Source organism: Stegostoma tigrinum, chromosome 3, assembly GCF_030684315.1.
Source record: "Stegostoma tigrinum isolate sSteTig4 chromosome 3, sSteTig4.hap1, whole genome shotgun sequence".
Lineage (NCBI taxonomy): Eukaryota > Metazoa > Chordata > Chondrichthyes > Orectolobiformes > Stegostomatidae > Stegostoma > Stegostoma tigrinum.
This window is the reverse complement of record NC_081356.1, coordinates 23,917,306-23,942,685: the sequence shown is the minus strand read 5'-3', so window position 1 is coordinate 23,942,685 and position 25,380 is coordinate 23,917,306. Positions and strand designations below refer to the sequence as shown.

The 25,380-nt window shown below is 46.5% G+C and overlaps 1 protein-coding gene across 1 annotated transcript in view; it reads left to right on the top strand.

Moving 5' to 3' along the window:
- The window catches only part of cntln (centlein, centrosomal protein), a 465,635-nt gene that overhangs the window by 116,633 nt on the left and 323,622 nt on the right, over window positions 1-25,380 (top strand). The window contains exons 8-9 of the mRNA XM_048527488.2: window positions 11,806-11,968; window positions 14,366-14,560. Of these exons, the coding sequence (XP_048383445.2) occupies window positions 11,806-11,968; window positions 14,366-14,560 (358 nt within the window). The remainder of the gene's footprint in view (window positions 1-11,805; window positions 11,969-14,365; window positions 14,561-25,380) is intronic.

Sequence of the window (25,380 nt, the reverse complement as noted above, 5' to 3'; positions counted from 1 at the left end):
CCAGGACAGACCTGACCCGGTTGGCTATGACCTTGGCCAGGATTTTGTAATCCACATTCAATAGTGAAATGGGACGCCAATTCTTAATTTCTTCCCTCTGCCACTTCCTCTTGTAAATGAGGGTGATGATGCCCTTCCTCATGGACTTGCACATTTCCCCTGCCCGAAGCGCACTATCGTACACCTCCAGCAGGTCCTGGCCGACCAGGTCCCACAGAGCGGAATGCAGCTCAACCGGTAAGCCGTCGCTTCCGGGCGTCCTATTCCTCTCCAAGGACTTGAGGGCTCTGGTCAGCTCGTCCAGGTATATCGGCCGGTCCAGCCACTCCCTCGTGCCGTCGTCTAAGACCTCCGTGATAGACGACAGGAACGACTCGGAGTCCGTGCTTCGCGTCGTACAGTCCGGCATAGAAGGATCTGCTGATCCTCAAAATGTCGGGCCGAGACGACGTCTCCGAGCCGTCGTCCTCCTTCAGCCGGCTAAGCACAGAGCTCTTTTTGTGCACCTTCTGAAAGAAGAAATGCGAGCACGTCTCGTCCTGCTCCACGGAGCGAACTCTGGACCGGAAGATTATCCTGGAGGCCTCCACGGCGAAGAGCGAGGTTGCTGGCCCCTCACCACGCGGAGGTCCTCCGTGACATCGACCCCCCATCAACTGCAGAAGGTGCAGGTTCTGCACCCTTTTCTGGAGTCGCGACAGCTTTCCCCGCCTCTCTCTTGCCTTCCAAACACTCTTGAGGACAAAGAACCTCTTGATGTTCTCCTTCACCGTTTCCCAGCAGTTGCCCGAAGACTTAAAGAGGGGTTTCACAGTTCTCCAACCGGCGTACTCCCTCTTAAGCTCCTCGACGTTCTCTGGGGTCAACAGAGTCGTGTTGAGCTTCCACGTCCCCTTGCCGGCCTGCTGTTCGTCCTGTAAGTGACAGTCGGCCAACAGGAGGCAGTGGTCAGAGAAGAACACTGGCTCGACGCCGGTGGACCTGACCGAGAACGCCCGTGACACAAACAGCAAGTCTATCCTCGAGCGGATAGACCCATCTGGCCGTGACCAGGTGTACCTCCACTGCACTCCGTCTGCAGGGGTGCTGAAGACATCGAGCAGCTTGGCATCCTTCACCGTGCCCATCAGGAATCTGGACCTGACGTCCAGTTGACTCCCCCCACCCGCTGTCCCCACGCCGGATCTTCCATCTGCATCGATGACACAGTTGAAGTGTCCGCCTAGGATTACTGGCCTGGACGTAGCCAGCAGGGGTGGAAGCCGCTGCAGGGCATCCAACCTCTCACTCTGTACCACTGGGGCGTACACGTTGATCAGCCTCAGGGAAGTGCTCCTGTAGGTGACATCAGCCACTAGGAGGCGCCCCCCATCACCTCCTGAACTTGAGAGATGGTGAAGTTGCGCCCCCACAGGAGAATAGCCAGGCCCGAGGAGCGACAGTCGTTACCCCACGACCAGATCGAAGGCCCACAGGTCCAGGTGCCCGACCATTTACCGTACCTGCTGAGGTGCGGTATCGCGCACTCCTGCAGAAACAGGAGGTCCGCCTTGACGGTGGTCAGGTAGGCCAACGTGGACACACATCTTGCAGTGGACTTGACGCTGCGCACATTAATGCTCGCAACTCGTACCCCCATTGTGGGCAGTGACTGCAGTACCCTCCCCAAGTCCAAGATCCTGCCCCTCCATCTGTCCCTTCATGCCCATTGCCCAGGATAACTGCTGGACGCTCTCCGGGCTCAGGAAACCGTCCGTGCTGCCTTCCGGGTGGCATCCCCCCATCGGGGCTACAGAGGCAGGAGAGTCCGGCTCTGGGTCAGGCTGGGGACACACTGTTTCCTCCATCCCTGGGGGACCCTCCAGGGCCCCAGCGGCGCGTGGCTGGGTGTTGGAGGGAGCCTCAGGACACCTCCCGTCACCTGGAAGCCGGGTGCTGCTTTCCTTCTCCCTTGAGATCTTTAACCTCTGCTTTGGGCGGGCCTCCCCCAAATCTCCCTCGTCAGAGGAGCTCTTATAGCCCCCCTGTAGCCGCCTCTTCCCGCCTGATGGTTGCGGTGCCTGAGCCCGTCGGCGCGCCTTCCTCCTCGCTTTCCGGACCGTCGTCCACTCCCCTGGGTCACCTGTCGCCTCCTCCATCGACTCCGGGTTGTCAGGCGGGAGCGGAGCCTGCAGGGGCGCTTTGCTGGCCTCGGGTCCGTCCTGCGGGGCTGGGCCCTCCTGCACGACCTGGCCGTCCTGCACATTAGGGGGGGTCCTTGCAGGGCACTGGTGCCTTCCTCTCCTCCAGCGGGGGCTTGCCCCGCATTGCCCCTGCCGGTGACCTGGGCGTAGGTGGTCCCCTGCCGCGGGCATGCCCTATAGAGGTGGCCCGCTTCCCCGCAAAAGTTGCAGCTTTTTTCTTTTGGGCAGTCCTTTGCAAGGTGTCCCTCCTCCTGCAGATGGTGGCTTTGCAGTCGGCCGCCACGTGACCTGACCTACCACAGGCATGGCAGACTTTAGGTTGCCCTGCGTATGTCAGGTAGCCCTTGCTCCCGCCGATTGCGAAGCTGGACGGTGGGTGTACGACATTCCCGTCCGAGCCCATCCTCAGCGTCACCCTGACCTGCCTCTTATTGGTCCAGATCCTGAAGGGGCCCATGATGTTGGTTAGGTCCCCTTCCACCTTCACGTACCTTCCGAGGAAGGTCAGGACATCACCTGCTGGCACATGCGGGTTGTACATGTGTACAGTCACCATACGGCTCCTCTGCGCTGGCATCACGAACAGCGGGACAGCGGTCAATACAGAAAGGGGGCCCTCACCTCCTTTCTCCTTGAAAACCTCCAGGAAGCGCTCGCAAAGCTTGGCACTGCTGAAGGTAACATCGTAAAATCCTCCTCCAGGGAAATCCTGCAGGCAGAAGAAGGTGCGGTCCGGAACACCATCTGCGTTTCCGTGAAGAAGGTGGATGAAGCTGCACCTGTGGACCGCACCTTCTTCATGAAGAGGGTCCTGTTGGACTGTTGTGGGTTCACCGCTGCGGATATTTACTACCTGCAGGATTTCAGCAGTGCCAAGCTTTGCGAGCGCTTCCTGGAGGTTTTCAAGGAGAAAGGAGGTGAGGGCCCCCCTCTCTGTACTGACTGCTGTCCCGCTGTTCGTGATGCCAGCACAGAGGAGCCATATGGTGACTGTACACACGTACAACCCACATGTGCCAGCAGTTATGTCCTGACCTTCCTCGGAAGGTACGTGAAGGTGGAAGGGGACCTAACCAACATCATGGACCCCTTTGGGATCTGGACCAATAAGAGGCAGGTCAGGGTGATGCTGAGGACGGGCTCGGACAGGAACATCGTACACCCACCGTCCAGCTTCGCGATCGGCGGAAGCAAGGGCTACCTGACATACGCAGGGCAACCTAAAGTCTGCCATGCCTGTGGTAGGTCAGGTCATGTGGCGGCCGACTGCAAAGCCACCATCTGCAGGAGGAGGGACACCTTGCAAAGGACTGCCCAAAAGAAAAAAGCTGCAACTTTTGCGGGGAAGCGGGCCACCTCTATAGGGCATGCCCGCGGCGGGGGACCACCTACGCCCAGGTCACCGGCAGGGGCAATGCGGGGCAAGCCCCCGCTGGAGGAGAGGAAGGCACCAGTGCCCTGCAAGGACCCCCCCTAATGTGCAGGACGGCCAGGTCGTGCAGGAGGGCCCAGCCCCGCAGGACGGACCCGAGGCCAGCAAAGCGCCCCTGCAGGCTCCGCTCCCGCCTGACAACCCGGAGTCGATGGAGGAGGCGACAGGTGACCCAGGGGAGTGGACGACGGTCCGGAAAGCGAGGAGGAAGGCGCGCCGACGGGCTCAGGCACCGCAACCATCAGGCGGGAAGAGGCAGCTACAGGGGGGCTATAAGAGCTCCTCTGATGAGGGAGATTTGGAGAAGGCCCGCCCAAAGCAGAGGTTAAAGATCTCAAGGGAGAAGGAAAGCAGCACCCGGCTTCCAGGTGACGGGAAGTGTCCTGAGGCTCCCTCCAACACCCAGCCACGCGCCGCTGGGGCCCTGGAGGGTCCCCCAGAACTTTCAGGGAGGAAGGAGGAAACAGTGTGTCTCCAGCCTGACCCAGAGCCGGACTTTACTGCCTCTGTAGCCCCGATGGGGGGATGCCACCCGGAAGGCAGCACGGACGGTTTCCTGAGCCCGGAGAGCGTCCAGCAGTTAGCCTGGGCAATAGGCATGAAGGGACAGATGGAGGGGCAGGATCTTGGACTTGGGGAGGGTACTGCAGTCACTGCCCACAATGGGGGTACGAGTTGCGAGCATTAATGTGCGCAGAATCAAGTCCACTGCAAGATGTGTGTCCACGTTGGCCTACCTGACCACCGTCAAGGCGGACCTCCTGTTTCTGCAGGAGTTCGGGATACCGCACCTCAGCAGGTACGGTAAATGGTCGGGCGCCTGGACCTGTGGGCCTTCGATCTGGTCGTGGGGTAATGACTGTCGCTCCTCGGGCCTGGCTATTCTCCTGTGGGGGCGCAACTTCACCATCTCTCAAGTTCAGGAGGTGGTGGGGGGCGCCTCCTAGTGGCTGATATCACCTACAGGAGCACTTCCCTGAGGCTGATCAATGTGTACGCCCCAGTGGTACAGAGTGAGAGGTTGGATGCCCTGCAGCGGCTTCCACCCCTGCTGGCTACGTCCAGGCCAGTAATCCTAGGCGGAGACTTCAACTGCGTCATCGATGCAGATGGAAGATCCGGCTGTGGGGACAGCGGGTGGGCGGAGTCAACTGGACGTCAGGTGCAGATTCCTGATGGGCACGGTGAAGGACGCCAAGCTGCTCAACGTCTTCAGCACCCCTGCAGACGGAGCGCAGCAGAGATACACCTGGTCGCGGCCAGATGGGTCTATCCGCTCGAGGATAGACTTGCTGTTTGTGTCACGGGCGTTCTCGGTCAGGTCCACCGACGTCGAGCCAGTGTTCTTCTCTGACCACTGCCTCCTGCTGGCCGACTGTCACTTACAGGACGACCAGCAGGCCGGCAAGGGGACGTGGAAGCTCAACACGACTCTGTTGACCCCAGAGAACGCCGAGGAGCTTAAGAGGGAGTACGCTGGTTGGAGAACTGTGAAACCCCTCTTTGAGTCTTTGGGCAACTGGTGGGAGACGGTGAAGGAGAACATCAAGAGGTTCTTTGTCCTCAAGGGTGTTTGGAAGGCAAGAGAGAGGCAGGGAAAGCTGTCGCGACTCCAGAAAAGGGTGCAGAACCTGCACCTTCTGCAGTTGATGGGGGGTCGATGTCACAGAGGACCCCCGCGTGGTGAGGGGCCAGCAACCTCGCTCTTCGCCGCGGAGGCCTCCAGGATAATCTTCCGGTCCAGAGTTCGCTCCGTGGAGCAGGACGAGACGTGCTCGCGTTTCTTCTTTCAGAAGGTGCACAAAAAGAGCTCTGTGCTTAGCCGGCAGAAGGAGGACGACAGCTCGGAGATGTCGTCTCGGCCCAACATTTTGCGGATCAGCAGATCCTTCTATGCCGGACTGTACGACGCGAAGCACGGCCTCCGAGTTGTTCCTGTCTATCACGGAGGCCTTAGACGACGGCACGAGGGAGTGGCTGGACCGGCCGATATACCTGGACGAGCTGACCAGAGCCCTCAAGTCCTTGGAGAGGAATAAGACTCCCGGGAGCGACGGCTTACCGGTTGAGCTGTATTCCGCTCTGTGGGACCTGGTCGGCCAGGACCTGCTGGAGGTGTACGATAGTGCGCTTCGGGCAGGGGAAATGTGCAAGTCCATGAGGAAGGGCATCATCACCCTCATTTACAAGAGGAAGTGGCAGAGGGAAGAAATTAAGAATTGGTGTCCCATTTCACTATTGAACGTGGATTACAAAATCCTGGCCAAGGTCATAGCCAACCGGGTCAGGTCTGTCCTGGAGTCGGTGATTCACCCTGACCAAACCTGTGCTGTGCCGGGCAGGAAGATCGCTGACAGCCTCGCGCTCATCAGGGATACAATCGCCTACGTGCAGGACAGGCGGGTGGACACCTGCCTCGTCAGCCTGGACCAGGAGAAGGCCTTCGACAGGGTCTCTCATGCTTACATGAGGGACGTCCTCTCCAAATTGGGGTTCGGGGAGGGCATCCGCAATTGGATCCGGCTGCTCTACACCAACATCGTTAACGCAGTCTCGGTCAACGGGTGGGAATCGGACAGTTTTCCCGTCAGATCTGGAGTCAGGCAGGGCTGCCCGTGCTCTCCTGCCTTGTTCGTGTGCTGTGTGGAGCCCTTCGCCGCATCCATCAGGGAGGACGTGAGCCTGAAGGACGTGACTATCCCAGGCAGCGGAGGCCTTCAGGTCAAGACCTCCCTGTACATGGATGATGTCGCCGTCTTCTGCACCGATCGCCGGTCGGTGAGTAGGCTGTTGGACATCTGCGGCCGGTTTGAACTGGCCTCGGGTGCCAAAGTCAATAGGGGTGAGAGCGAGAGATAATGGGAACTGCCGATGCTGGAGAATTCCAAGATAATAAAATGTGAGGCTGGATGAACACAGCAGGCCAAGCAGCATCTCAGGAGCACAAAAGCTGACGTTTTGGGCCTAGACCCTTCATCAGAGAGGGGTGAGAGCGAGGCCATGTTCTTCGGGAACTGGGACGACTGCTCCTTCATCCCCTTCACCGTCAGGACAGACTACCTGAAGGTGCTGGGTGTTTGGTTCGGTGGAGCTGGGGCATGCACTAAGACCTGGGAGGAGCGTGTCATCAAACTGAAGCAGAAGCTGGGCAGGTGGACGCTCCGGTCCCTCTCCATCGCGGGTAAGAGCCTAGTTGTTAGGTGCGAGGGGCTTTTGGTACTGTTGTATGTGGCGCAGGGCTGGCCTATTCCCTGGACCTGCACCGCTGCGGTCACCCGGGCCATCTTCCACCCCATTTGGGGCTTGATGATGGACCGGGTCCGCAGGGACACCATGTACAAAGACCTGGAAAATTGGGCAAAGGGCGTACTGAACGCCACCCTCGCCCTGACGGCTACCTTTGTGTGCGGCTGCATCAAGCTGTGCATAGATCCTCAGTACGCAAGCACCAAGTGTCACTACTTACTGAGGTTCCACCTGTCCCCGGTGTTGCGAAGGATGGGCCTGGCCTCGTTGCCGTGGAACACTCCGAATAGTTGGACCGTCCCATACCACCTGTCCTTCGTGGAGAAATTTTTGAAGGGAAATTCCTTTGACCACAAGGCCGTCAGGCAGTGGTCAGCACGTAGTATCCTCGAGACCCTTCAGGAAAAGGAGAGGGTGGATCCTGTCGTGTGGTTCCCCACGCAGACTGCCGAAGTCGTTTAGGCAGAATGCCTCATTGCCAGAACTTTCAAACAAGCACAAGGACATTGCTTGGCTGGCGGTGAGCGGGGGTCTGCCAGTGAGTTCCTTTATGCATGCCTGGAATCGCTGCGCCACCCCCCACTGCCCTCGAGGTGGCTGCGGGGGGGACGAGACTGTCAATCACCTCTTTCTGCAGTGTGTCTATGCGCAGGAGGTCTGGAGGGGGATGCAGTGGTATTTGTCGAGGTTCGTCCCGAGCAGCTCCGTGACGCGGGACTCCGTGCTCTACGGTTTGTTTCCCGGGACACACACTGAGACCAACATCAACTGCGGCTGGAGGACCATCAATGCGGTGAAAGACGCTCTTTGGTCTGCCCGCAACTTGCTGGTCTGCCAGCTGAAAGAACTGATCCCAACCGAGTGTTGCAGACTGGCGCACTCCAAGGTCCAGGACTTCGTGCTGAGGGACGTGCTAAAGCTTGGGGCAGCCGCCGCCAAGGCGCGGTGGGGAAAGACCACGGTATGAAACCCCTCATCCAGAATAGAAAAAAGGGTCCTACCTGGTAACTGGGCCCAACTGGCTCCTTTCCCAACTATTCAGGCGGCCAGCGGGAAGATGACTGCTGGAGTATTTTCTTTGCTTTGTTTTCTTTTCTTCTTTGTTTTTTTTCCTTTAGTTGGTGTACGTACCTCCTGGGTAACCCAGAGCGGCTTGCATGACTGGGTAGGTGTATAAATATGTTTTATTTTTTGTACATTCTATGAATAAAGTATATTTTTTCAAATAAAAAAAAGACGAATCGTCTGAAAACTAACCTTCCAGCTCAGCGAGCAAACTCACATCCAGAACCTCAACCTGAGCTCCAAATCTTCTCAAAACTCGCTAAGTTTGAACACAAGCTGAATCAAGATGTTTCATACTAGCATTTTGCAGTGGCTACAAGTGATATTTTCTGCTTCTAGGTTGGTTTGGTCAATGTAAATAGGTATTCTTCCTTCCGCACAATTAAGCCGTGTCATGTGTGAATTTCATTGTCAGTGTGATATCATGTATGTAGGCCATACATCCCAGTGCTTGAGTCAAACGGCATGTTACTTCACTTGCTCTAAATGGGCACACCATACTCAACCATGCCTCATGTGGAACGACTGAAACCGAACAATTATTGTTCATTGCAGTTCCACAATTAGTCAGCAGTTGCTGAACCATTCTGAGTGAGCTGTGAGCTTCTATGATCCCTGACAAAATGATCAGTTGACCACGTCATGTGGCTTATTTATGTTGTTTGAAATGACAATGCCCAGAGCACATGGTCCTCCCTTAAATCCATCATAAACACTGTTTGCAGGAGACTTTTGGTTTCTCTGTAAGGAAATTTTTATCTGGATTAGTCACTGGCCAATTGTTGTTTTAGCATAATATGAATGCACATGGTGACCTGGCAGAATCCCCAACATAATGCATTCTAAAGGACTTATCTGGGAAAGTGAATTTTCCACTGGGCAATTCGTCTACGTTTGACTGTGCAGTTCCTGTTTGGAACCGTCTGAAAGCCCTTACTTAAATTGGATAGTTCTGAAGAAATTAAGTGAAATAGCTATTCAGGAAAAGTTAAATTTTTCAGTATATAGTCTGATTCCAGAGTCCTGACACAATATAGGTCATATATTTCTCACACCCCTCCCAGGCCCTTTCACACCTCCCACCTGACACATTGCGCAAGATCTGACCTGACACTCTTTCTGTTATAAATCCTACTGTCTTCCACTGCTGGACCTGATACACCTGCCGCTGCCAAACCTGACCCAATCTGATGCCACTCTGCCACTGCCATCTGGCCTGTTCACCACAGCTGCCGCCAATCCCAAACTTCTCAGACTTGAAACCCTGCACCCACACCTGCAAACTGGATTCAGTTCTTTCACCATTGTGATCTAAATAATGCATCACTTGTCTTGCTACCTATACCCTGGCATTCAACTGAAAAGGCAGTCTCCCTCCTATCCATTTAGCATCCACTGACAGTAGTATCCTACACCTTCCACAACTGTCACTTTGCTCTTACTGCTCTTTACACCCCTACTTGTATGGCATTCCTAAACCTGTCACTCAGCACTCTTCTCAGCTGGCACCTTACTTACCTGGCACTGCATACCCCTACTCATCTGCCACCATACCCTCCCAGCACCTTCTCATCACATTTATCTTACCTCCGTGCTGCTTGACAGCAGTTATCAAAGTGGCTGTCGGAAATTTTAAATTTCCAAATACCGCAACTGAGAGTGTGAAAAAGGTTGTTGTTTGCTTTCCTTTTATAGTTTTGCATCACAAAAGAGCTGTTGGAATGGCAATTGGCTTTGGATTTTTGAGGTAGCCCTAAGCAGAATTTCGTCCCAGATATGCAGAGTTCCTTCCTTCCATAAATTGAAGGGCCTGAGTAGCAATCTGTTTGAGATTACGATTACCACTCCTTGGAAATTCCAGCCCTGAAACACTACTTTGAAGAGAATAACCAGGAGATCCAGGAATCATGAAAGTGTAAGCACATGACATTCTTGAACAGGAAGCATTACCAAAACCAGAAGGAAAGAAGGTCTACAAACAAATGTTTCATGAGAAAGCTCTTGATCTAAAGTACAGATTGTGGGTGGAAGGAGCATAGAAAAGTCAGCAATTCATTGACAACTGTAATGTGCACAAATTCTTCTGTACAGTCAAGACCATAATGGCTCAAGCACCAAAGAACCCATTCCACTGAAAGCTAAGAATGCAGTGGCACTCACTAAGGACACAGGCATTCAGCATTTGTTAGAAGAAACACTGAACAAGAACTTCACCCTTAACCTGAATGGATTGAGTATATTCCTCAGCATGCTACCTGCCACCACTTTGGAGAACCTCATCCCATCATGAGGTTGACAAGCTATCAACAAGGTCACCAGTGCAAACAGAATCCCTGCTGAAATATGGCAGATAGGCATTCTTGGCACTAAACATCAGATCTCTTCCCTGGAAAGAGATTCTCTGAGTTTTCACAATTGTGACCATCTCTAAGAAAGGAGATAAGATTGATGGCAGTAATTGCAGATTGTGGTAACTGTTAATCTACCACAGGGGAGGTCCTTGAATAAATGAACGTCAATAGCCTCCTGTTGGTGGTTAGAATTTCTACCAGTGTCACAATATGGATTCACCCATCAATAGGCTCAGAGGACATGATTTTCACAGCAAAATAATCCAAGAAAAATGCAGTGAGCAGTTGCAAACTCTGTGCATGCTTCTTTGACTTCTACCTGCATGCCCCTACCACAGAAAGCTGCTTGCTGTTCTGTGGTGAGTCACTGGACAATGTGGACAAACTCTTATCATTTCAAAGTCAACTTTACTCCAGTGTGTCAGCATAGCCTTTAGCCACCTAAGAAACAGAGTACTTGGTGAAAAAAGGTCTTAAATATGGAACTAGTTATATTGGACAGGGTAGCAGTGTAACTGCACTTCTCTATGCTTTGGAGACATCTGCAATGTTTAACAGACACCTGGAGAAATATAATTTATGATGTCTTTCCAAAATTTTACCAATTGAATGACTGGATAAGCACTCCAGTATCAGTGTCCTCTTTGATGCCTTCATGTCCAGCATTGTGGCATTGACACCAGTTATGGACAGTCACTTGCATCGAGTGAACCACATTGTTTTCATGGGTGACACAAACCTTCTAAGACAATCTCTCACTCCAAGCTTTATCGTGGCAATCAGTTAGTAGGAGGCCAGAAAAAATTGCCTGAATGACGTCCTGAAAGCCTTTCAACTTGGGAATCTCTTGCCGCAGACTGCCCAAATTGGAGATAAAGCATCTGTGACGATCAACCATTTCAACCATCCCCAACGCATCCTAGTGGAGGCCAAATGTGAATATTGGAAGAAACATGGGAAAATCTGAGCCTTTACCCACCCATCTCATTTAATACCACTTGCCTCAACAGTTTTCTAATCCGGCAGTGGACTATGTCATCACCTGGGGAGCCGCAACTATGGAGTATGAGGAAAATAGTCCTCATTCCTGAGGAATTGCCTAAGAAGAGCCAAGAAGTGACATCCATTCATGCGTAGGGATGTGTTTTCTACAAACAGAAAGAGCATGATTTTTGTTCTTTGAATCAAACAGCAATTTGCAGACCCTGTAATTCTTGGCTGCTTTCTCTAATGCAATGCTCACCCAATCAAAGTTGACTGACCCATCACTTGGCACTGATTCTCCTGAAGTGTTAATGTGGTCATTTGAAATTTGACGTTATTGTGTTTTTCCTGATGTGTATGGTAATAATACACCAGCAACATTTCTCATATCACAACAATGTTTAAATTGAGATAGTAGTGGAAAATGTTTTGGGCATCTGGATGACAAGGCTAATGCCAGATACTTGGATTGTTGAATTTCGGATTGGCCTTCCCTCTTTTGCACCTGTCAGTTATCTTTTTATCTTTTCTTCACAAATTACAGGAAAGAGTTACAGAGTTTGGAATGTTTATACAAAGAAAGCATTGAACATGCAGCCCAGCAAGCTGATGTCATCCAGCAGCTACAAGCCCTCAATGTGGATACGCAGAAGGTCCTGAGGAATCAGGAAGATGCTCATGCTTTGGAGACTAGGTCTTATCAAAAGGTATGTGGTGGAACTTGTGTAAATGAAACATATTTGCAAATGTTCAAGAATTGGAAGGTGTTTGACAAATCTCATGGTGGATTTTCAATTTTATGACATTGGGTTATCGCGATAGAGAGATCACTTAGCTTGTTATAGGCCATGCCTAATTTTTATTCCTTTTAGTTCATTGGAAATTGACCCCCAATCTGTTTATAAAATAAAATAATTGAACTCCTGAACTGATATTTTCGTAAAAATAGTATTTATTTTTAAAATAAACACTTAATTAATCCTAACTTACATCAACATTTATTTTGACATCAGTCTGAGGAGCTGAACTTTGTTTCTGGAAAGTCAAAGCAGCATTTTTTGTATTCCTTTCAAAGGGACAAGTGAATTGCATTGTCCAAATGTATAGTGGTTTTACTAGAGAGAAAGAGAGAGAAGATGGAGACAACTATGTAGTAGGTTTCTCTCGAACATCCCTAAAATCATCCACCTTCCCTGAACCAAAAGATTAACATCATTTAATTACAAGCCACGTGGTGCAGTATTCAATTCAGTCAATGGGCTGAGGAGTGGCAGATGGAGTTTAATTTGGATAAATGCAAGGTTTTACATTTTGGTAGAACAAGCCAGGGCAGGAATTAATTAATGATAGGGCCCTGGGTAATGCTGTGGAACAGAAGATCTAGGGGTTCAGGTACATAATTCTTTGAAATTTGTGTCACAGATAGACATGGTGGTTCAGAAGACATTTAGCATGCTTGCCTTCATTGTTAAGACTTTATTGTTGGGATGTCATGTTGAGGTTGTACAGAACATTGGTGAAGCCTGTTCTGGAGTACGTGTACAGTGCTGGTTGTCCTGCTATAGGAAGGATATTATTAAATTGGATAGGGTTCAGAAAAGGTTTGTCATAATGTTGGCTGGTATGGAAGGTTTGAGTGATAAAAGTTGCCTGGATAGGTTGGAATTTTTTCATTCAAGGTTAGGAGATTGAGGGGTGACCTTATACACATTTATAAAAGCATGAGGGACATAGACAAGGTGAATAGCAAAGGCCTTTTCCCTAGTGTGGGGGAGTTCAAAACTAGTGTGCATTTTTAAAGTTACTAGAGGAAATATATAAAAGGGGCATGAGGGGCAACTTTTTACACTTGAGTGGTTTGTATGAGGAATGAAATACCAGAAGAAGTGGTGGATGCAGGTACCGTTGCAACATTTAAAAGATGTTTGGATAAGTATACAAATAGAATTAGATTTTATTGTCATGTGTACTCAAGTTCTGTGAAAAGTGCACAAGGCCGCCACTCACTGGCACCACCTTAAGTACAACAATCAGAATTTTAAAAAAGGGCCATGAAGAAAAGGAGAAGCATCCAGATCTAAAACTGTATTCTCCATGAGGTAACCTTATCTCTGTAACGTAAGTGGGCCTCTCTCCTCAAAGCATCGGGCCTCAGTGCCACTGCGGGCCCTCAAAAGTACTCCTGCTGCCACCACCAGAGCCAAATTACCTTGCTTTTGCTTCCAGTGTCCCATGCCCTCAAGTTTTGAGCAAAGTGTCTTTAGCTGTACTCTGAGCACGATCCTTGGCACTTCTACCAGACATTCCCCTGCTTGCCTATGCATCCCTGTCAGCTCATTCTGACTATTTATATGTTTCATGTGGATCACCTTAAGGGGCTGTGATCATTGCTCATGCTCTAATGTGAATCATATAGAGCAGTGGGGAAAGGTTTGGAGGGATATGGGCCTAACATAGGCAAATGGGATTTGTTTGTTTGGGAACATGGTCGGTGTGGGCTAATTGGACCGAAGGGTCTGTTTCCATGCTATATGACTTGTTGACTCTGTGGTCCATGCACTTTGGAACTGGCTAGATTGGGATGATGTTTAAAGGGAAACCTTTTGAGGCACCTCTCACTAAAGTACACTGATATTGTATGTGAAATCCAGACTTTAATTGTCAAACTATTTTTTCTCCCAAGTAGAAATATGTCTTTCGTTCCATTCTTGTGCCTTCATTGAACTACACTGCCACTATGACTTTAATGGAGACTATAGAATATAAAACAAGTGTAACGTGATCTTGTCACTTTCTAATCAGTATGTTAGGGTTAGATACCTGGTGGTCATGAAAGATGCTACATAAGTGCCAGTAATTTTCTTTATTTTCTTTTACACATTCTCCCATTGATTATTCTGAAAAAGGATTCTGCCATCTTGATCTCCAGCTCGATTGTGCCTCGATTTTGTCTAGATCAATCCTTGTGGTATTTTAAGAAAGAAAAACACTTTATCAAGTGCTGACTTTTTTCCCTTGCAGGAATTATATTGCATGTGATTCTCTTGTGACTACCCGAATATTCTGTGCCTATTCTGTACTGATGGTATACATTTTTATGTTAGCACTACAGCGAGCTGAACATGCGATATGAGGCATTGAAATCCAGTGAGGCTCAGCATCATCAAAGACACCATTCCTTGACAGCTGAACTATATCAAAAGGAGCAACAGATAAACCAGCTTCTTGGAAAGCTACAGCAGGCTTTAGATTCTAAGCAAACCATGACATATTGGACTACTGCTGATTGTTTGGAGCAGGTAAGATTCTGGATGCTAATAGTAGTTCGCTGTATCAGACCAAGCTGAAACATTAACATGGTAGAAAATTCCATTGTGAAATGATAGGAGTGAATGGCAAGTTGCAGTTGGAAAATCAGAGCTAGCATATTCTACCCCTGCCTTTACTTCTGTATTTGCTGCTCTTGAGGCCGCGCCCTGGGAACTGTTCAACAGAACTCTACCATGTATGTAAAGGATTAATAATTATCACCAACAAAGTAATGACGAAGACATCAAGATGTTTGTCTGATCTTAAATGTACATCTCTGCTCTGGATAATTTTTGAGTGACTTAAAAGCAGGTGAGATTTTCCACTTTGGTTCTTTTTTTTAAAACTTAAATTTAGATTATTTTCGATGGTGTAAAAGAGATTTAAATCTAAACTGAGACCAGAAAGTCAGAGGTACACTCAGGTTTAGAATTCATTTCTGGTAGAAGATACACAAAGCCAAAATGAAGCTTGTTTACATATGACATGATAATGAAGGTAAATGCAGCTGTTATAGAGTCATAGTGGTCTCAAGCATAGAAGAGAGGCCCTTTGGCCCATTGAGTCTGTACAAGTAAAAAATAAGCACCTAACTATTCTAATCGCATATTCTAATCCCGCACTTGGCCCATACATACAAAGTGCACATCTAAATACTTAGCAGATTTTGTGAGGGCTTCTGCCTTTACCGCTCATACAGACAGTGAGTTTGAGATTCTCACTATCTTCTGGGTGAAAAATTATTTCCTGGCATCTCATCTAAATTTTCTGCCTCTCACTTTAAATCCATGCAAACTAGTCATTGATCCCTCCAATGAGGAGAAAAGTTCCTTCCTGTCTACCCAATCTGTGCCCCTCATAAATTTTCATCTCAAGCATGACAGGGTGCTGCACAGGAGGCTGCAAAATAAGGTAAGAGCCCAAGGTGTTAGGGGCAAGTTACTGGCATGGATAAAGGATTGGCTAACTGGCAAAATGAAGAGAGTGGAGACAAAAGGGTCTTTTTCATGATGGCAGCATGTGACCTTCAGTTCTACAGGGGTCAGTGTTGAGACAGCTATTCACGTTAACAATCTGGATGAAGAATCTGAGAGCATTGTTGCTAAGTTTGTAGATGACAAAAGCAGGTGGAGAGACTGATAGTTTTGAGAAAGCAGGGCGGCTGCAGAAGGATTTGGACATGCTTGGCGAGTGGACAGAGATGTGGCAGGCGGAGTACAATGTGGGGAAGTGCGAGGTTATGCACTTTGGTAGGAAGAATAGACTGTTTCTAAGTGAAGAAAGCCTTTGAAATCTGAAACACAAAGAGATTTCGGAGTCCTAGTTCAGCATTCTCTTAATGTTAATATGCAAGTAAGTTGGCAGTAAGGAAGGCAAATGCAATGTTTGTTTTCATTTCAAGAGGGCTGGAAAACAAGATCAGATATGTATTCTTGAGGTTGTATAAGCTCTGATCACACTGCATTTGGAATATTGTGAGCAGTTTTAGGCCCTGTATCTAAGGAAGGGTGTACTAGAATTGGAGGGGTCCAGAAGAGGTTTACGAGAATGAGGAGCAGCTGAGGATTCTAGGTCTGTACTTGATGGACTTGAGAAGGAAGAGGGGATGATCTCATTAAAACTTACAGAATATTGAGAGGCCTGGAAAGAGTATATGTAGAGATGACGTTTCCATTAGTAGCAGAAATGAGAACCTAAGTGCATAGCCTCATAATGAAGGAATGACCCTTTAGATCCGAGCTGAGGAGGAATTTGTTCAGCAGAGGCTGGTGTGTCTGTGGAACATATTGCTGTAGAAGGCTGTGGAGACTAAGTCATTGAATGGATTTGAGATAGAGAGAGATAATTTATTGATTGGTAAAGAGATCAAGGGATATGGGAAGAAGACAAGAAAATGAGCTTAAGCAACATATCAACCATGAGCAAATAGCAGAGCAGACTCAACGGGGCAAATGACCTAGTTTTGCTTCTCTATCTTATGATCTTATGAACCTGTCTTGCTACCTTAAAAGACTGATGGACATGCACACCAATTTCTGCATGACCCTTGATGCTTCCCACGGTCCCACTGTTCATCATGTGTTCCCTTGACTTGTTTGTCCTGCTCAAGTGAATTGCCTTATACCTACTCAGAATGAATGTCATTTGCCATTTATAAACCTGTCTGATCAGGCTGCTGGTCACAAAAAACATCGCTCAGCCATCACCCTTTGCTTCCTGGCATTCGACTAATTTTGGATCCAATTACAAAATTTTCTTGGATCCCATTGGTTGTTATCTTTGCAATCAGACTCCCTTGCCTGACCTTATCTAAAGCCTTGCTGAAGCCCAAGTAGACTACATCAAATGCAAGTCCCTTATCTCACTCTTGGCCACCTCCTAGAAACATTGCATCAAGTTGCTCAGACATGGCTTCTCCTTAACCAAACCATGTTGACTATTTGTAATTAAGCCCAGAGTCTCCAAGTATAATTCTATGCCTTAGAATTGCTTTCATTAGTTTCCCCATCACTGAGATCTGTAGGTTTATCCCTTGCTCTTTCTTCTTGAATAATCTACTGCATTGGCTGTCTTCCAGTCCTCTATCACTTCTCCTGTGAACAGAGAGGAATTGAAAATTATAATCAGTGCCTCTGCTATTTCCTCTCTTGCCTCAATCAACAGCCTGGAATACTTTTCATGCAGCTCAGAAATTACATTCTTTATGCATGAATGGTACTGGACTTAAGCTTGTAGAAGAATGGATGAATGAAGTAATCCTTATCGTGATGTTCATAATGGCCACTTCCACATGGGTCCGATAATGAACAGTGAAGAACAGGAGTGGAAGATAAATAGCAGATGTATACAGGATAAGACAGTATCAAAGGGGAACAACAACATCTAAGCATTGACCCTTGCATAATATACAATTGACTCCTAGAATTCTGTAGAGTTTACAAGTAGAGCTGACTTCTGTGGAACATGTGATTCTTGATGCCAGATCATAACTTAACATCTGGCACCATTAGGAGAACGAATAAAGGATGCATATCATGACATTGTAAGAAAATAATGGCGGTAGGGAAGCACATGGTTACTTTGACTGTTCTGGTTAGGTCATTAAAACACTGCCTGCAGGGAAATGGTGGAAATCATAAAGATGACATTTTCTTGATGTTTTCTGTTCGTTTCCTTGATCTGACTGCCGTCCTTGTTTCTCAGGGCATCTACCAGCGCTACCATTGTTTCTTGAAATTTTCTGTGCGGCTGATGTAGTATGACTCCTTCTGATATTTTTCCAATTCCTCTTGTTTGCTGCTGTCTTCCTTTGCCTTATCCCACCTTTTCGGACTTGATCTCACTCTCACCGTCCTCTTAAGATAAGTTATAGTATTCTCCGCCACTCTTGTATTGTTTTCAACCTTCAGGACCTAAATATGCCCTAATGGCTGGGCTCGTCATCCTTCTCTGGTATAGCTGAGATGTCTTGAACTGTATTCAGGCGCATTCCACTGTATGAACAAGTTAGTCAGCCATACAACTTGCATCGCAAAGTGGGTGGGGCAGCAGTTCCATTAGAATCTTGAAGAAGCTATTTAAGCTTATAAAAGATAGGTTCTTCCCCAATCGGTTGTTGGATTTTCTCACAGTACTGAACAGAAAAATGTAGTTGAACCTCACCAGTATTGAGAATTATTTTGATATGCCCTCATTGTGATATAGCTCTATCTGGCAGCTAAATGACAAGAATCCACAAGCGGCAAGGAATTGAGTGAGTGAGAGGATGTTTACTTGGGGACTGTGAATTTTACTCTTTCCAGAGCAGGGCTTTGGATCTTTAATTTTCACTTGACACATTGTGGGAATTGATTGGGACTTTGATTTGATACTTTATGCAGATGGCTAGTGGGGTGGGTGGAAATGTGGATTTGAGGTTACAATCAGATTGTGCATGGCAGAATACTCTTGAAGAGCTGAATGGCCGATTGCACTCCTTGTTCATGTGCTTATATTCTCAAATGTTAAGGTGTGGCTTGCACATACTTTCATCTCATTCCAGGGTGAAGAGTTTATTAACTAGACCACACTGATTAGCTTACTGGCCAGATACTCGTTGAACCATTAAGGTATCCTCGATAAATTTATTAAGTGTTACTACGAGATCCCTGAGAAAAAGAAAGACAAACAAATCTGGCCTTCTGTGATGAAAACCTTTTGAGAGTTTCAGTAACTGTCATGTAGATTTAATGAATCCATGTCTTAATGAATCTGTTAACATGTCCATACTGTACACATGCATGATTCCTGTTGAAAATCTTTTATGTTTGTATGGGTGGAAATGAGGACACAGAAAGGGCATTGTGATTGATAAATATTTCATGGTGTTTACAGAAGCTATTCAGTGGGTGTTTGAATGGCTGTGTAATGTTTGCTATACTGTTTTTCTCTAACCTGCTTGCATCAAAGGCGCTATCAATATGTAGTGTATTTTTCGACCATACCACTATACAATGCACTTCTAATTACTCATTCATAGTGTCTGACAGGGCAAATATATTCTGATCTAATTTAAAATTCTTTTTCAACCTGAAAGTACACTAATAATTTTAAATATTTTGGTTGTTGGAATTGTTTTTTGTGGTTAAGTCTCAGTAGAGGTCGACATTCTCACCTGCCAACTATTCATGTGAGAAATATGATCAGTTTTCAGCTGGGAAACGAGGATGCGCGAGAGGTGCTACAGGTGGGAAATGCAGTTCCTGCTATGTGACCGGTGGAGTCACTCAGCATTGAGTCTACATTTAAAGTACATTGGGTAAAGGTAAAAGGATAAAAGGCAAAAACTTAAAAGAAAGTCACAAATGGAAGCAAAACCTGGACACAATTAATATGGACCAGTGCAATGTTAGCCATAGTTCTCCAAGTAACTTTGTCATTTGCCACCATTGTTTGTTTTATACTGTGGGTAAAAATGCATTGAGGAGCTTTTTGCTAGATTTGATTGTATGAATTTGACTCTTGTGTCAGGATGTTTCAACTAATTGGGAAAGTCTGCCCTAAAAAGAGCCCGATCAGCCCATTCTCCATATATTTGAGAAGTGGCATCTGGCAGGTGTCAGGCTGTTGGAATTGGTCTTCCTTGATGAGCAAACAGTGGACCCGTTGCAGTCAGGAACTGTTAATGTGGATACAGCCTAGCAAGTGGTCCCCACCAGAAAGTTAGGCAACTGGAGATAGGGGCAGCAGAAATGTATCCCTCACCCACTCTCTGTAGCATTTTAGAAGGTCATTGTCTTTCTGATCAATCACCTTCTGCTTACCTGAAATGTTAAAGTGAGACCAATGGATCAAGCTTGGTGATCTTGCTCAGTGAGGGGGGTACGTCAGCCAGCTGGTTCAGGTATGCTTTATTTCTCTGTATTTAAGCTGTGTCTGATGTTAACACTAGCTTTGCAAATCTCTACCACTGTGGCTTTGTTTCTGCATAGTTTGAGATTCAGAGCCCTGATTGTGGTGATTATTGCTGCAAAATAGCTGTTTATAAAAGATGTACATTAAAGCATTTGGGTTCTTGGAATTTAACTTACAAGAATTGTAGTCAACTGTGTGTGAATTGTTCATGGGTGATGCACAGAATGAACAGTTTTCATGGAAGATGATGCGCAATCTATGGGGAGGTGATGGCTTAGTGGTATTATCACTGGACTGATAATCCAGAGACCCAGGTGATGTTCTGAGTACCCAGGTTTGAATCCTGCCACAGCAGATGGTAGAATTTGAATTCAATAAATATTTGGAATTAAGGGTTTAATGATGACCACAAATCCATTGTCAATTGTCAGGAAAAGCATATCTGGTTCACTAATAGAGATAATGGGAACTGCAGATGCTGGAGAATTCCAAGATAATAAAATGTGAGGCTGGATGAACACAGCAGGCCAAGCAGCATCTCAGGAGCACAAAAGCTGACGTTTCGGGCCTAGACCCTTCATCAGAGAGCGGTCTAGGCCCGAAACGTCAGCTTTTGTGCTCCTGAGATGCTGCTTGGCCTACTGTGTTCATCCAGCCTCACATTTTATTATCTGGTTCACTAATGTCCTTTATGGAAGGAAACAGCCATCCTTACCTGGTCTGGCCTACATGTGACTCCAGATCCACAGCAATGTGGTTGACTCGTCACTGCCCTCTGGGCAATTAGGGATGGGTGATTAATGTTGCCTAGCCAGCAATGCCCTCTTCCTGTGAATGAAAAAATCTATAGATGTTCCATATTTCACAGATTAATCATTAGAATGTCACAATTTCTCTGTGATTAAAGTAGTTTGGAGATATTTCTGTTCATCTGCTAGAATTGTGCTGTTACTTACCTTGATAGTTGTTATACTTGTGACTACTTTACATGAAGGTATTGCTGTTAAAAATTGCGGAAAATTCTGATTTTAAAACTTAAAAATTCTTGCATGGTATATAGGCTAGTACTTGTTGCTCATCCCTAATTATCCTTGAACTGATTTCACTTGACAGTTAAAAGTCAACCACATTGCTTTGGGACTGGAGTCACACGCAGGCTAGATGAGGTAAAGATGACAGATTTTCTTCGCTAAAGGACACCAGTGATCCAGATTTTGTATGGTCACAATTAGATAAGCTTTTCATATTTTACTGAATTCAAATATAATGATCTTTAATGATGAGATTTGAAACCAAGTCCCCAGAACTTTAACCTGGGCTTCTGGATTACTACTGTGGCGACTGCCCTGACTCTAATATTAATAAGACAGTTGCATCTTTCATGTTTAAAAAAAGGTCAGAATTAAGTATGAAACAATAATAGCCAACATGACTATAAGAATTGCCACAAAGTGTCATTATATTAGTCACATGAAATGAGGAGCAGTGCAAAAGGGCTCCAATACGATGTAACAGAATCATAGAGTGCCTATATTATGTAAAGAAGTCATTCAATCCATCAAATCTGTACCAATCCTCCAAAGGACATCCCAACCACTCAGCCCCCAATCCTATTGAAACCCCCACATCTACCATGTCTAATTCGCCTCACCTGCATGTCTTTGGACTGTGGGAGGAAATTTGATCACTGGTGGAAACCCAAATGGACATGGGGAAAACATGACAACTCGACACAAACAGCCACCCAAACCTGGAATTGCATCTGGTCCTTGGTGGTGTGAGGTGGCAGTGCTAACCACTGAGCCACCGTTCTGCCCAAAATTATCTTGTTTCCTTATTAACAATAAATAAGATGCAGACTACATTGCCATTTAATTGCCTGGCACTGCAGTAGGTAGCTGTAATTTTAAAAGCGCAAGAATATTTTTTGTTAGCCATTTCAGGCTGCTAATTTACATGCTGAGAATGTAGAATATATGATTTCATAGAAAATTATTTTGTCCTCAACATCAACGAATTATCAGTCAATCTGATTTCACTTGCAACAATGACCTACTATATTGCTCACAGGCCACTTTATTGATAGAACTCTGTCAACCATTGCAAATTCACCTGTTGAATATGCAATTGATGTGAACAGTGACTTTGAGCAGAGAAAATTTATTCAGTGAATGTGGTCAAGATCCAAGTGGCAGCCTTTGCTTTGTTCTTTTATAATGCTTCGAGTTCAACACAATCAAAGATGTTAAAGCGAACAGAACTGCAGCATAAACTGCAGTTATAAAGTTACAAATACAATGGTTACAAGAGCAGGTCTGGTGCTAGAAATACTGCAGCGAGTGATTCACCTCTTGACTTCCCATACCCTGTTCATCTGCAAGGCACAAGTCAGGAGAGTGATGGAATACTTCCTACTTGCCTGGATGAGTGTATGTCCAACAACACTGAAGTATCGTGACAAAACATCAAGGACAAAGCAGCCCACTTGACTGGCACCACATCCACAAGCATCCGCTCCCTCCGCCACTAAAGCTAAGTAGTATGTATTATCTGTAAACTACAGAACAGAAATTCTTAGACAGTGTCTTCCAAGTCTGCAACCACACCATCCAGAAGGACAAGAGCAGCAGACGGAGGGGAACGCCACCACTTGCAAATTTCCCCTTGAGCCACTCATCATCCTGATTGGAAATACATCACTGTTCCTTTAGTGCCGCCTGGTCAAAATTCCAGTATTCCCTCCCTAAAGGCCTATGGGTCTACCTTCAGCACAAGAACTGCAGAGGGTCAAGGAGACAGCTCATCACCGCCTTCTCAAGGCAGTGAATGGGCTGTAAATGCTGGCCAGTCAGCAACACCCATGACCCATGAGTTAATAAACAAAACTGTAGTCAGTGGAAGTAACTTCGGCCGTGCAGATTCAAAGGGAAATTGTTTTGAAAGCCTCGGCGCTTAAGTTGAAGGATTCGGTTATTTTGGCTCTTCTAGCCATCATTGTCAACGCATTTAACATCCCCAGGACTGAGGCACTGACCACCCTTCATCAGCAGCGATGGGCAGGAAAGGTATGCACATGACCAACATGAGACTCCGCAAGCAGCTGCTCAATTCCCAGCACCAAAACAGCAGACAAACCCCAGGAGGACAGAGGAAGCACTTCAGTGATATCCTTGAGGCCGCACTGATGAATTGTTGCATTTTCTCAGACACTGGCCCAAGACCGACTAAAATGGAGGAGGAACATTCAAGAAGATGTCGAGCATCTTGAGAGTTGCCATTGGGAAACAGCAGAAGCCAGACAAAAACAGGGTAAGCAGCACACAGCTACATCAACGCCCCATCAACTCCTTCCCACAACCACCTTCTGCCCCAGGTGTAACAAAACCTGTGGAAGCCGCATCGATTTATACAGCCACCTACGTACTCACCCTTAGAGTGGAAGACAGTCGTCCTTATCTGTGAGCAAATGGCAGTGATGATGATGTCAACACATTCTGACCAATTTAGCATGCACCCCCTTCAACCCATCCCTTTGCAATGGGCATCAAGCTCATAAATTCAATATTGCTGCAATCTGGACCTCAGTTTAATCAAATTAGATGAATGGTGCATGAAGGAAGAACACATAATGGTGTAGAGAGTTAGTGGAGTGGACAGTTATTTGGTTTTACCATCATGATCGCATTTCAGTAGTACTTTAAAATGCCTCCAAATGCCCTGTGGATATGAAAGATACTGCAAAATGCAAGATACTACAGTGTACTGAGGAAGGGTCACTCGACCTGACGTGTTAACACTTGTTTCTCTCCATAGATGCTGCCAGACCTGCTGAGCTATTTCAGCAATTTCTGTTTTTGTTATAAAATGCAAGTCTTTTTATTCTTTGCAGATATAATCATCTTTGAAGGTGAACTTGCATATTAGAAAGGCCACAAAGCAAATTGACAAAGCAAAAAGACAAATAAGTTCTGCTGAATTTGTATCGGGCATTGGTTAAGCTAATGTTGGGTTTTCATGTGTGCTTCTCTTGGCACTTCAATACGGGAAGGATTTTAGAATTTTGGAAAATGTACAGCAAAATTAATTTGATTGTTATCAGGAATGAGAAGCAGTAGTCATGAATTGATATATACTTGGAAGGGACAAATAATTGTGTTGCTGTGGTGAAAGAGTAGGGAAGTGGTATGAACTAACTATCTCTTTCAAACAGCTGTGGGCTGATTGACCATCTCCTTGCCTGTAAGACTCAGTGAAGAAAGGCTTCTAAATTAAGCTTCAGCTATAATAGGGGTCTTTAAATTATGGGAAGCTTTGAGAAAATGTACAGTGAAAAATTGTTTGTATTATTGTAGTTGGTGAATTGATTACAGGATTGAAGGTCAATACTCAAAAGAACCAGAAAGTAAGTTAAAAGAAGTATCATTAGGGAATCATTAGAACAACAAAAAAAAAGCATTACTAAAGGTAGCTGTTGAAACAGAGACTATAAAATCATTTGACAATGAATTATAAGTGTTTGAATAGGGAAAGGTTCAAGAGGTCCAGGAAGGGGCAGAGAGAGTACAATTTCAGTAACTATCTCTGGTGGGAAAATTTGCAGACCTGTTGGTTCAGTGAGCCTCTGACATAATTTGAATGGTTCTACATTTGTAAATATAAACCTAATGAAATGACATGAATTACTTCTAACAAATTATGTTTATTAATTATCCAATTCTGTTTACCTTTTTACACTTTTATTTAAATATTCTAAATAACTTATTTCTTATCTGCTTCTTCTTTCATCTTACTCTAGCAGGCTGAGATTTTTTTTGGCAATGTCTTTTCTGAGTGACATGGCAAGTGCTCTACCTTGGCCTATGTCAACTTTTCTCTTGCCATTATTCTCTCTTCAGCCCATTAATTATGCAGCTGGGCTCTCTGGTGGCCATCTCATAGAATTGTGCAGCAGGAGAGGCAGACGCGCTCATCTGTATCAGTTCTTTGCAAAGTCCGTGCATCTTGTGCCATATTTAAATTCCAGCCCCAGCACTTTCGAGTACTGCGAGCTAGGAACTGCCATTCACACTGTGGTCCTACACTGTTATCCCAAATAAATAGCACAGAAAGGCATGTTAGTTCCTTGGTTTTCCCCCAAATATTTGGGAATGCTGGTGGATGGCATGGTGGAAAGGAAGGCAGTACTTTTCCCTGCTTATCAACAAAGGATACCACGCCATTGGACTCAGCCAGCATGAATGTTGATAGAGGCCTGAGTCATTGCAGTGTCCCAGGAAAAACACTTACACGGTGCAGGGATAAGATTAATGATCTATTGTGCTCTGCAGTGTAAACTGCCACCAACTTCTCTATACTATTTCACACTATCAGGCTCACTCTAATTTTGCCACTACACACTCATGTTATCGAGGCTCAT